At 36.1% G+C, this 10,832-nt stretch overlaps 1 protein-coding gene across 1 annotated transcript; it reads right to left on the reverse strand.

Annotated features, from left to right (window-relative positions):
- Positions 1-605: 605 nt before the first annotated feature.
- CarT (Carcinine transporter) lies at positions 606-5,095 on the reverse strand. Its single transcript, XM_018551520.1, has 9 exons — positions 4,929-5,095; positions 4,506-4,609; positions 4,005-4,159; positions 3,711-3,879; positions 3,346-3,594; positions 1,874-2,088; positions 1,514-1,695; positions 1,114-1,292; positions 606-823 (listed from the first exon to the last, which is right to left on the reverse strand). The coding sequence occupies exons 1-9, from the start codon at positions 5,070-5,072 to the stop codon at positions 613-615; spliced, it is 1,608 nt and encodes a 535-aa protein (XP_018407022.1). The 5' UTR covers positions 5,073-5,095; the 3' UTR covers positions 606-612.
- Between the last annotated feature and the right edge of the window lie 5,737 nt (positions 5,096-10,832).

The following is a 10,832-nucleotide window of genomic DNA, read 5'->3' on the forward strand; positions in this document are numbered from 1 at the left end:
TTTTTCAGCCTTGAAATATAATAAACAGAACTACAGTAGTAATCATGTGTTGACAAGCAGTTTAATAACTTTATACCCATTATCTTATAGAAGTATCAATTTAATATCTATAAGAAACTTAAAAGCTGTAAATAATTTATTGCAAAAAATTAATATTACTTCAAGTGGGAGATTCTAACCCGGATCTGCTATATTATGATAACGATTGGACTTTTATTCTTGATTGTAACAATTAAAAATTGAACCTTTTCCAATATTATTTGACAGATTTTATTTCAATATTTTATATCAAGAATAGAGCTGATTAAAACAATGAGTTAGATTTAGAATATATGTAATTCACCACAATATATAATTCATGCTTTTTATTAAAACATTTATTTGATAAAATAAATTATTTATTTATATACATAAACCTTAATACTTATATATATATGTATAGATATATATAAGTATATATACCTCAAATAATTTATGAATCAACGATAAAGAGGTAGAACATAATTGTTTAATCAAAATTATTAAAAAATATTTAATTCAATTACGAAAAAAATAGGAAAAAATTCCACTTTATTTTGACTAGAACTGCATTTGATTTAAAGTGAATTAGAACTAAAACCAATAAGTCATCTTCATAGTTCCATCGGAACTACGTTGAGTATCCATCACGCTGGATTGGCGAACCAAACGGCGAATACTTGTCGTGCTCGGCCGTTGATGTTCTTCCAAAATGGATGAAGTAAACAACACTTCAGGTACTTCCTGCATCTCTACTGTCTCTCGCGTCGATAAATCCTGGTAAGAAGTCGCGATTGATGACGGTCTAAAAAATACAAATTGTAATAAATCGGGAGTTAATAATAAACAGAAAAAAAATATTAAAAAATTACATCGAGAATGTATAGAATATGTCATCAAAATATAAATCTAAATTACTCATTTATTTTTCTATAAATTAATATAATTATTATCATATATTATTTTGATTTAATTGATACTTTATTAATTATTTTGATACTTTAAAAGAGAAAATTTGTGATTAAAATAGCTTTTTAATGTTCTATGTCCTGAACGTAAAATGTAATAAGTGACAATTAATTGTCAAATGCATACTTTGTTGGAACACAACGGATGCAATCCGCGCATGTCCAATCTTTGCCAAATAATTCTCCTTCCTCAACCGTTTGTGGTAGACGGTGATGCAATGTTTCTGGTAGTCGAAGTCCGGATAAGCCACCAATTACCGAGATTGCGCCCAATATGACTAAAGGCAACACAAGATTTTCTTTCCCCTACGAATCATGTTCGCAAATATTTGATATATTACAAAAATATATATAGTAATCAAAGATAAACATTTATATTTTATCTTTGATGTTTAATAAGATAAAAAATTAAATAATACATCATAAAATTGAAAACTATTAGTAAATTATGCAAAAATTTTGTAAAATAATAGGAAAAAATAAGAAAACACTATTTAAATAGAATTCAAATATCAATTCCAACTCACGAGATATGTTACGAAAGGTATAATGATGAGTCCAAGGCCGCTGATATATGCGGAGAAGCCAATGGCAACGCCTCGTAATTGCGTGGGATAAAGTTCTCCGGCGAAAGGATAAATAATTAAAAATGACGCCGATATCGCAGATTTTGATATGAGAAATAATATCAAAGTCTCCATAACAGCATCTTGAAAAGATAATAATTATGAAACTGATACGTCTTAATTTTTTCTTAGTATTGCAATTTTAACTAATAAGGAAACTTATTGCTCTCAGAGATACTTGACACGTTACACAATTAACTGATTATATCGCTACTCTTGCTAATTAATCAAGTCATTAATTAATTGACCATCAGTGCGTACCGGGTGATAACAGCACCGTTGCAATGCACGACAATCCAGCCACGACCATACACAAGCAAAGCGGCCATCGGCGGCCCCATCGATCCATTACAACCCAACAAGCGATGTAACTAGGAATCTCGGCAAGAGAAGAAAACAGAAAACTCAAATGTTCTTCATTTCCCAAAGCTGGCCCGTAATAGGAAAGACCAACATACACCATATTATTGGCGAACCTAATAGCAATAAAAATTCATTCATTCCCGTACAACACAAAATGTTTATAAATTATCAGATTGTGTGATCTCTATACTGAAAATATTTTATCTAGAGACAAGTTTAATTAGAAGCAAATTATTACATTTAATTTATAATCAATTTAAATTATTGTTCTTTTATTATAATGTTCAAAATTTTTAACGTATACTTATACAGGGAGAGGCATTTAAAACAGGTTACTTGAATAATTCGCTTGTATTTAACAATAGAAGAAAGTGTCAAACAAAAATTGCTTGGTTTCGAGGAGCACATATAATGTGATGTCAATAATTGTTTTGTAGGTGGAGGCGCAAAGGATAGGCAAAGGTCTGTTTTTTTAAATAGAATAATATGTTTTTTACTTACATTCTGATAGAGCATTTTAAGACGAATACAATGACCTATAATTGAAGATTATTCAAGGTTACGCAAGATCAATAATGGAAAATAATTGAATGGAAAGTAAATAGTTTCAAGGCACTCTTCGAATAATTTCATGTCTTTTCTGCTTGTTGGTATATCGCTAATCGTTCAAGTGTATCACGGTATATAAATAAACATTGAATCGCACATAGCATTATCCATATTTACTGATCATTTTGAATTTATCTATCGATCGAAGTGCGTGTCTTGCAAAATGCGTTATAAGAAAACAGAAAAAGTCGATATGATTTTCATCTGGTGATCTATATATTTCTCAAGACACAAAAAGCACATTGTAGAATTAGCCAAATAGAGACAAACAGTAAGAAACAGGAAACAAAAAGCACATTGTAGAATTAGCCTAAATGACCTTCAATTATAGGTCATTGCATTCGTCTTAAAATGCTCTATCAGAATGTACGTAAAAAACATATCATTAAAAAAAACAGATTTGACCTTTGCCTATCCATTATGCCTTCATCTACAAAACAGTTATTGACATCACATTATGTGCCCCTCGAAACCAAGCAACTTTTGTTTGACACTTTTTCTTCTATTGTTAAAAACAAGCGAGTTATTCAGGTGACCTGTTTTAAATTCCCCTCTTTGTACATTGCGATATAAAAATCGCAGAAAAATCATATATCAAACATATTTATTCTTTTTTTCTAAGAGTAATCTGAAGTTTAATATAGTAAGCAAAATCTAGAAGAAAAGACCGCGAGAAAAAGTAGGACTCATTAGCACATGAATCGTACTTCTGGCGAATTGTAAAATGATTAATGAGCTTGTGTTTATGCATTTCAACTTACCAATTTAAAGTAATAAGACACGTTTTCAGACGCATATTTGGCGATTTGAAGAGCGAAAGCACACCAGGACCAGTTCGCAATCTCTCCTCCTCGCTCTTCGACCTCGACATCGTCATACGTTGACGTAGTTTTTGCGTGAACGATGCCGGAAGTTCTTTGCCATTTACACGGGCCAAAATCTCAAGAATATCATTAGCCTCACCTAAGCGACCTTTTGCTAATAGCCACCGCGGTGATTCCGGTAAGAACCTATAATAATCTCTAATTTTTCACATGAATATTTAACTTATATTTATGTGCAGTGCCCCAAACAGCACACAATATTTATAAAATATTTACGAGTGATTTGTAAATGTTTCACTCACCACCAATAAAAAAAGTATATCAAGAAAGGCGCGCTCGTGGTAATAGCGAGCGTTCGCCAATCGCGTATTAAATAAGTAACACCTGCCAGCATGCAAAGACCCAGAGTATAAAAAGTACAGGTCATAACCGTTACAAACGAACGGTAATTTGGGCCGACCAGCTCCAAAGCTACAAAAATAAATTCATAATAAAGCCTAAACTCAACTACAGATGCCGACAGACCTGAGATAAAATTTTAATACAGTAGAATTAAATTCAGGCTAACAAACTGATTGTGATATTTGAATGCTTACATATAATAAATGGTATCTGATAAATCGCTGGTATTGTCAAACCAACGACAAAACGTGTAGAGGCCCAAGTCCAAAAATTGTTCGAAATGGCCGTTAGAAAGCTACCAATTATTAATGTTGCCAAACACGTAAAGAATGATAACCTCCGACCGATTCTACCCAACAAGGTAAACAGATTGCTATCGATTATGTACAGAAAAATACATAACTTTTGCTTATGTTATTTAACAAAATGAAATTCTACGGTACAATATTGGTACGAAATAAAGTAGAAGATAAGCAAAAACAAATGTAGTAGAACAATGGAAAAAATATTTTAATAAATTTTAATAAATCTTTACATACATTTGTTCCTACAAAAACAAAAAAGGCAATGCGTTTTAATCAATTAAAAAGAAATTACGATCTAATTAATAATTAAGAAAACCAATAAGTGTTAAAAACTTCTAAAAACTCAATTTTAATAAAAAAAAATTAAATCGTGTTTGAATTATAGTTTACCTGTCATTTAATGTACCGAACAGATATACACCTATAGGGCCTCCTGCATTAAGAACTACTAAACCAATTGTTGGATAGATCGCACGATCGCACACGAGATCAAACTATAACATGATTTGCTAATGTAATAAAGTACAGCGTCTAATCAAAATATTTTGCTTCTATTATTAAAAAGAAGATTATTGTATTTTTTAATTTCTTCAAATAAAATTTCTTGTAAATATTATACAAATTTTCTATATTGGAATTCAATGAAACTGCGTACCAAAAATATGAAATTCTGAAATTCGCAGTATACTTTAAATAATGTAATGTACTAATGAATTTAGTAATTCATAAATTATACTTCGTTGCAGATTCGCTGCAATTTAAGACGATAAGCTGTATTGATCATTTTTTTTCTGTACAATTAGACAAACGTACATCGATGACAATGGACGATGTTATCTCCGAAGTTTCATATTCCCAGCCGTGATCACAAGGCATGACAGTCCACGACGTGTTGGGCAAGTATGTCGCCACGACAGAGTAATTCTCCGTCGTCGTCCAGTCGATATCATATCGCATGCACTGGCTATACGTCGCGTTGTCATCCTGCTTTTACATAACATCTTTTAGCGTCGAACTATGCGACATCTCATGAATAATGCATTTACTACAAATTGTAAGACAGGATCGATCCTACCGAGCTACATCCGATCGTGTGAAACAAATGGTACTACATTCGCCTCCGGGATTAACGCATTAATGTTTTGGATTGCTACAAAATTCCACATATATGTATGTACAAACGTTGTGTTTACAAGGATTGACTTTTCCAACTGCTCCTAACACAATTAACAGGTGCGTTCTAAATATCAGTTTATCCTTGGTGTCTGTCAAATATTAAACGAGGACAATGATGCTTTCAAGCATTGTAAATACAAAACGAAAGGCATCCAAGATAAAAGTGAACTATAAATCCAAAATTAGCTTACTTTGTTTGCATAAGTTTCTAAGTACCAACTAAGCAAAATTCAATTTTAATCAACGAATAATATACGTGTATATCAGAAGAAGACAAGTTACTAGGAGAATGCAACATTAAAAGATAAGAAATTGAATATACGGAGTATATCTAGCGCTATTATACTTAGCGCTAAATAAAAAGATGTAGTAATAAGCAGATAAAGAAAGGAGAAATGACGCATGAACATGTAATGGACGTCTTTGCGAATTGACCTACAAGAGCAGCGTCGCATCTACAAAAGCATCAGCATCGATATCGTGTTCTCTCACACCAGCGCACCTGGCTCGCAGGAATGGCGAGGCGTTTTCTGCGAGCAACGTCCATGTTTTCCAAACCCGGCACCTTGCACCAATGCAATGGCATGTCCGCCATGAACAATTGATTAAAAGCGCAAAAACCGCACGGCAAACACGCCGGCAAGCAGACCAACCATAACAACCGTTTCTGATAACGACCAAACTCGCCAACAATCGGCAAAAGATCGTCAAGATCGAAGTCATCCTATAAAATATTTCATTCTATTCGCAATCACGATTTCAATCATATTTGAATAAAATTAGAAAATATATGAAGTACACGTCGCGCGTTATTATTTCGATAATTAGGGAACAAAAAGTGAATCAACTTAACGCCACTTCCAATATGAAATTTCGCTTCCGTGAATTTGGTGCATAATTGAAATAAGAGACAAAAGAATGTCGTTCAAGGAAGCAGCCGATAAATAATCTACTTACATCATTTTCCACGATCCCGGCATTATCAGTCTGCATCGAGTCGCCACCGTCCTGTCGCTCCATTTCGGTAAACTTCGACCTCGTCCCACGTTACCGAAAGCCTCGATGATACCTTACAAAGGCGTCACGTGACGTGCATTAGCCTCCATCCGTGGATGATTTGACCGATGCGAAGCGCATTGCATCGTTTTTCTTGCCCGTCTCCCTCCGTAACAAAAGCCTAAGAGTGACTTCTCTTTCTTGTGGACTCATAAAAGTGCACCATGCACCTCAATGATTTCAGTACTGACGGCGATTCGCCGCGCTGCGATTTCTATTAACAGGACACGGATCCAAAATACAAGAACACCAGTGAGTTCGAGTATTCTTCAGTTGCCGAGTTTAATATTTGATTTTTAATAATTTCGAAATTATATTTGTCGGTATATCTAAAATAGATTCTTAATCCACTTTCCAGTTTTCACGTTTCAATATTCAAGATACGAAAAATGTATGACGTGTTTCAATTTTCAAAAAATTACGATAAAAGAAAAATAAGTTCTTCACAATCTCAGAATATTCACACGATAGATTAGATGACGAATGATTATGGCGAGAACTGTGAAACATAACAACTGCAAACGTCGATTGTGCTTCTTTTTGTATAACGCAGCCGATGCACCCCCAGATGTAAGTCGCATAAATCCCCCTCAGTTAGAAAACGCGAATTTATGATTTATTATAAATAATGATGTCACACACCGTGACATCTTGATCAACCTGCACGCGCACGTTTGCACTGTTCGAAAGAATTGTATCGGAAATACAACGAACGAGCGGTTAATCTGTGACATAGGGTGTGTGCTCTTCTAATGCAATTAGATTAAAGATACTTAGAAAAGATTAAGAGTGACGTTGACACGCACATGCTGTTAAGAACGCATGATGCCAGCGATCTGATCGCTTCTTCATCCCCATTCCTGGATAAATGCGATTTTCGTTTCAAAAGTTCCATCGTGATAAAAATTTTTAATTCCATTGAAAAAGATCCTTAGATTATTCAATACTGAATTCTCTGGCGAGCGTAAAGATATAAATAATCTGAGACGACGATACTTACGGGACCTATTATAGAAATAGTGATAAAATAAAAAAGAAAATTTTAATTTCTGCAAAAATACTCTCGCGAACAAAAAGTGCAGAAAAATGCGCGATAGGTCTAAAACTGAGATATACGAAAAAGGGCGGTGACACATTTGGCTGTGCTTGATGTATTTGAACAACGACAGTATAAGTAATAATATCATCATCCCGTGTAAGTAGATTTCAAATGGAATTTATTTTCGGGCCATCATGTTTTTCGTGAGAGAAAAGAAAAATCATGAAATAAAAACAGGAAGCAATTCGCAATTTCTGCCGATTGAATCTCTCGATATTCGCATTCCCGACTCGCGAGCGCTTCTCCCGCGTTTCGAAGCTCGCTCGTGTTTACGAAGAAAGGCAAATTAAATCGGTGAAGAAACAGCAGTCGAAATGACTCGATATTATATGGCACTGTCGCTTGGCGATTCGTATAATCTTGTTTCTTGCACTCAACGGTACAGTCAGCCACATTAATGTCTTAAGTGATATGCAAATCGAATTGTTCCTGTACGATGCAACGTGGACGATATGCATCCCCGCCGTACGCATCGAGGACGTGCGAACGCCGAAAAGAACGTCTTCCCGTTTACGCGAAGAGTTATAAAATATTGCGTCGCGATATTTCTCCGTGTGTCGTAAAGGCCTAGTGGAGCCTTGCTAATCGAACGATCATTAATGTGACCAATTATACGCTAGACACACTTCCCGAAGAATCGTCCCCCAATCATTCCACGATCGCTCTGGCACTCACGTAAGCGATGTAGCCGAAGTCACATTGTCGTTGTCAATTATAAATCACCACAGGAAACACAATCCTCGCAAGCACCACACGACTGACTCGAACCGAATAGGAATAAAACGATAACGCGGTGCATTCAGTTCTCGCACCGCGTACATATGCCGCACCCTCTCCCGTTGAAGTTCGATTAGCTCCTTGCAACTGTCAAAAGTAGAGCTCGCTATCAAAGAAGCAAGCGAAAGAAGAAGAAACGCGCGTTCTTTCAAGATCGGGTTACAATTAGGATCTCGTCTACTCTTCTAATTTTCGGACACGCTGGTAAGTCAATAATTTCATAAGAAATAGTAGATTTTGATATTTTTTTTCTAGATGAAAGAGATCCTTCGAAAAGACAGAGAACACTTTGTTTGCACGAATCCAAAATTTAGATGGAGTAGACAGCAACTTTAATGTATATATCACCCCTATATATTACTAATTCTGAAAGTGTAAGTCAAACATGAACAGTTATCAAATTTTTCGATTTAAAATCCGTAATTTAGAATTTTACAAACGTTACGTATTGTCTTCATTCACTTGGCTCTCTAAAATTTCGGGATTTACTTGACATTGATTGAAATTCCCCGAGTAAATGCTCCGTACAGTCTGAGATGTTGATGGATCTTCATTGAAATATTACCTGCGTATTCTTATCCAGATCTCAATCACGCGATCCAATATCTAATTATTATCCTATTATATGTTGATTGCCATAATGTACCGTCGCAAAAAAGTCTGCGACAAAAATATCTTTACGTTACGTAATACGTAACATTTAGTTGACGTGGCAGCCAGTGGATTATGTAAACTCACGCTACATTAAATCTGATAGATTTATGTTCCCTCTTTTCTCGCAAATATTTCCCTTAAATATATAAAATAAAATCTCTTCTGTAACATCACATCACTCGAAATAGTATAATTATCTTCTTTATATTATTTATCGGTCAAAAATGTTAGATATGTCCGCAAGGCGCGAACAAATTTGGTGCTTTTCCCTTAGCTCGATACCGATCGCAGACGCAAAAAGGGCATCGATTTGAGCAAACGTTAATGATTACGTCCGATCTACGAAGGGATCACGCCGTTCGAAAAGTCAGCGATTAAACTGTCCCCTCGCATCGCGAGAGTAGGCCGTGATTTTTGCTCGTCGCCTGTCGTTCTTATCGCGACACAAAGGAGCCTTATCCTACAGAGATCGGCGGATCGAGTGCCAGGAGATTGCTTGGAGGAGAGGGTGGAGCAACGACGGCAGGCGGACGTCCACATCCAGAATCGTCCCCTTTATTTTCTTCTTTCGCTTCACCCACGCATATATAGGTCGCCCAGAAACACATTTTCTTCCCACAACGCGTCAATTATAATTAGCTCGATCCGATCGCTTTTCTCGATCGGCAGCAGCACTCGGCACTCTCTCGCAGCGCACCAGACGTCATCCACGCACGCAGCTTTTTTTGTTTTTTTTTTCTATTTTTTTTTTTAATTAGTTCGCCCACTTCGTCGCGACGGTGACGTCACTCTTGGCATTCCGCCCCGGAAAAAATTTTGTGAATCGCAGGGAGTCTCAGCGAGGTCATTTTAACGTAACGAAATATCATTTTAACAAGAGGAGGTATCGCGGCGATTTCGCGGAAACGAGAGATCCACTGAATTTTATCTAGACTCACGACAGACGCAATTTTCTTTATTGCTACGGCACTATTGGAATTTTCATTCGGTACAATATGTTACGGTTAATTACTATGGAACACGTGATTCTTAATTGACGGAGAGACTGCAGCATCGATAATTCTTTCCAGGAGTGGCGTTCGCTTGCGACACAATGAAAGGACTTCAATCGCAATTTCTGCAATTTAAAGTACAACTACAATCGGTTTTCCAAGTAAAATACTCTCTTTCGGCAATATCGGCGAGAACGAAAAAAAAAAAAAAAGAAGTACTCGCTTCTACTTTCCTGCGATACACTTGTCGCCACCGCCGCGCGGTTTCAAGCATCGAACAACAGATCTACGCGTTGGGCTCGTGTTTCGCGACTCGATCGTTAAAAAATATTATCGAAAATATTGTCTCGTACGTACAAGGACACCGCAGGCGAAAGGCGAATCGCGAAGACGCTCGCGAGCCCGCGGGATCAACTGGAAACTTCAAAAAACAGCAATATTGCACCGCTTTTGATGTAAGGTAGTTCTGGTAGATCTAATGTTTAAACTCTCCCCTTCCCCTGTCAAAAATGTACTTTAAATTAAAAAATACTACATGCAGTTGCAACGAGATATGAAGGCAGTCGTAAAAAGAGAAAGATGAAAAACATACTGTCGATCTTTCTCTTCCTCAGTATTTTTAAAAATACTCCATTATAATTTTTGGATCCAAAAATATACATCAGTATTATTAGCTATATAGAGATTAGTATATTAATAATATAGTGCGATCATATATTTCCTCGGGAAATGTTCCATCGATCCCGCAGACCGATAAGCGGCGCGATCCGGCCCGCCTCGCGATACAAAATTTATATTTACTTTTACATATTTGCTTGGCCTTCTGTTTCTCCATGCATCGACGATCCGTTCTCTCTTCTCGAACGTGACGCCGCGATTCACGACGAATCACGAGCCAACCACATTATCATCAACATCCTCATCATTATTATCATCCTCAACATCAACATCAACATCAACATC

This window comes from Cyphomyrmex costatus, unplaced genomic scaffold (assembly GCF_001594065.2).
Source record: "Cyphomyrmex costatus isolate MS0001 unplaced genomic scaffold, Ccosl1.0 scaffold141, whole genome shotgun sequence".
Classification (NCBI taxonomy): domain Eukaryota; kingdom Metazoa; phylum Arthropoda; class Insecta; order Hymenoptera; family Formicidae; genus Cyphomyrmex; species Cyphomyrmex costatus.

Coding starts and splice junctions, on each gene's coding strand:
- CarT (XM_018551520.1), bottom strand. CDS start 5,072: ATGCGATATGATATCGACTGGACGACGACGGAGAATTACTCTGTCGTG. Junction 3,880..4,004: donor TCAGATACCATTTATTATAT/GTAAGCATTCAA, acceptor TTATTTTTGTAG/CTTTGGAGCTGGTCGGCCCA. Junction 824..1,113: donor ATCCGTTGTGTTCCAACAAA/GTATGCATTTGA, acceptor TGTATTTTTTAG/ACCGTCATCAATCGCGACTT.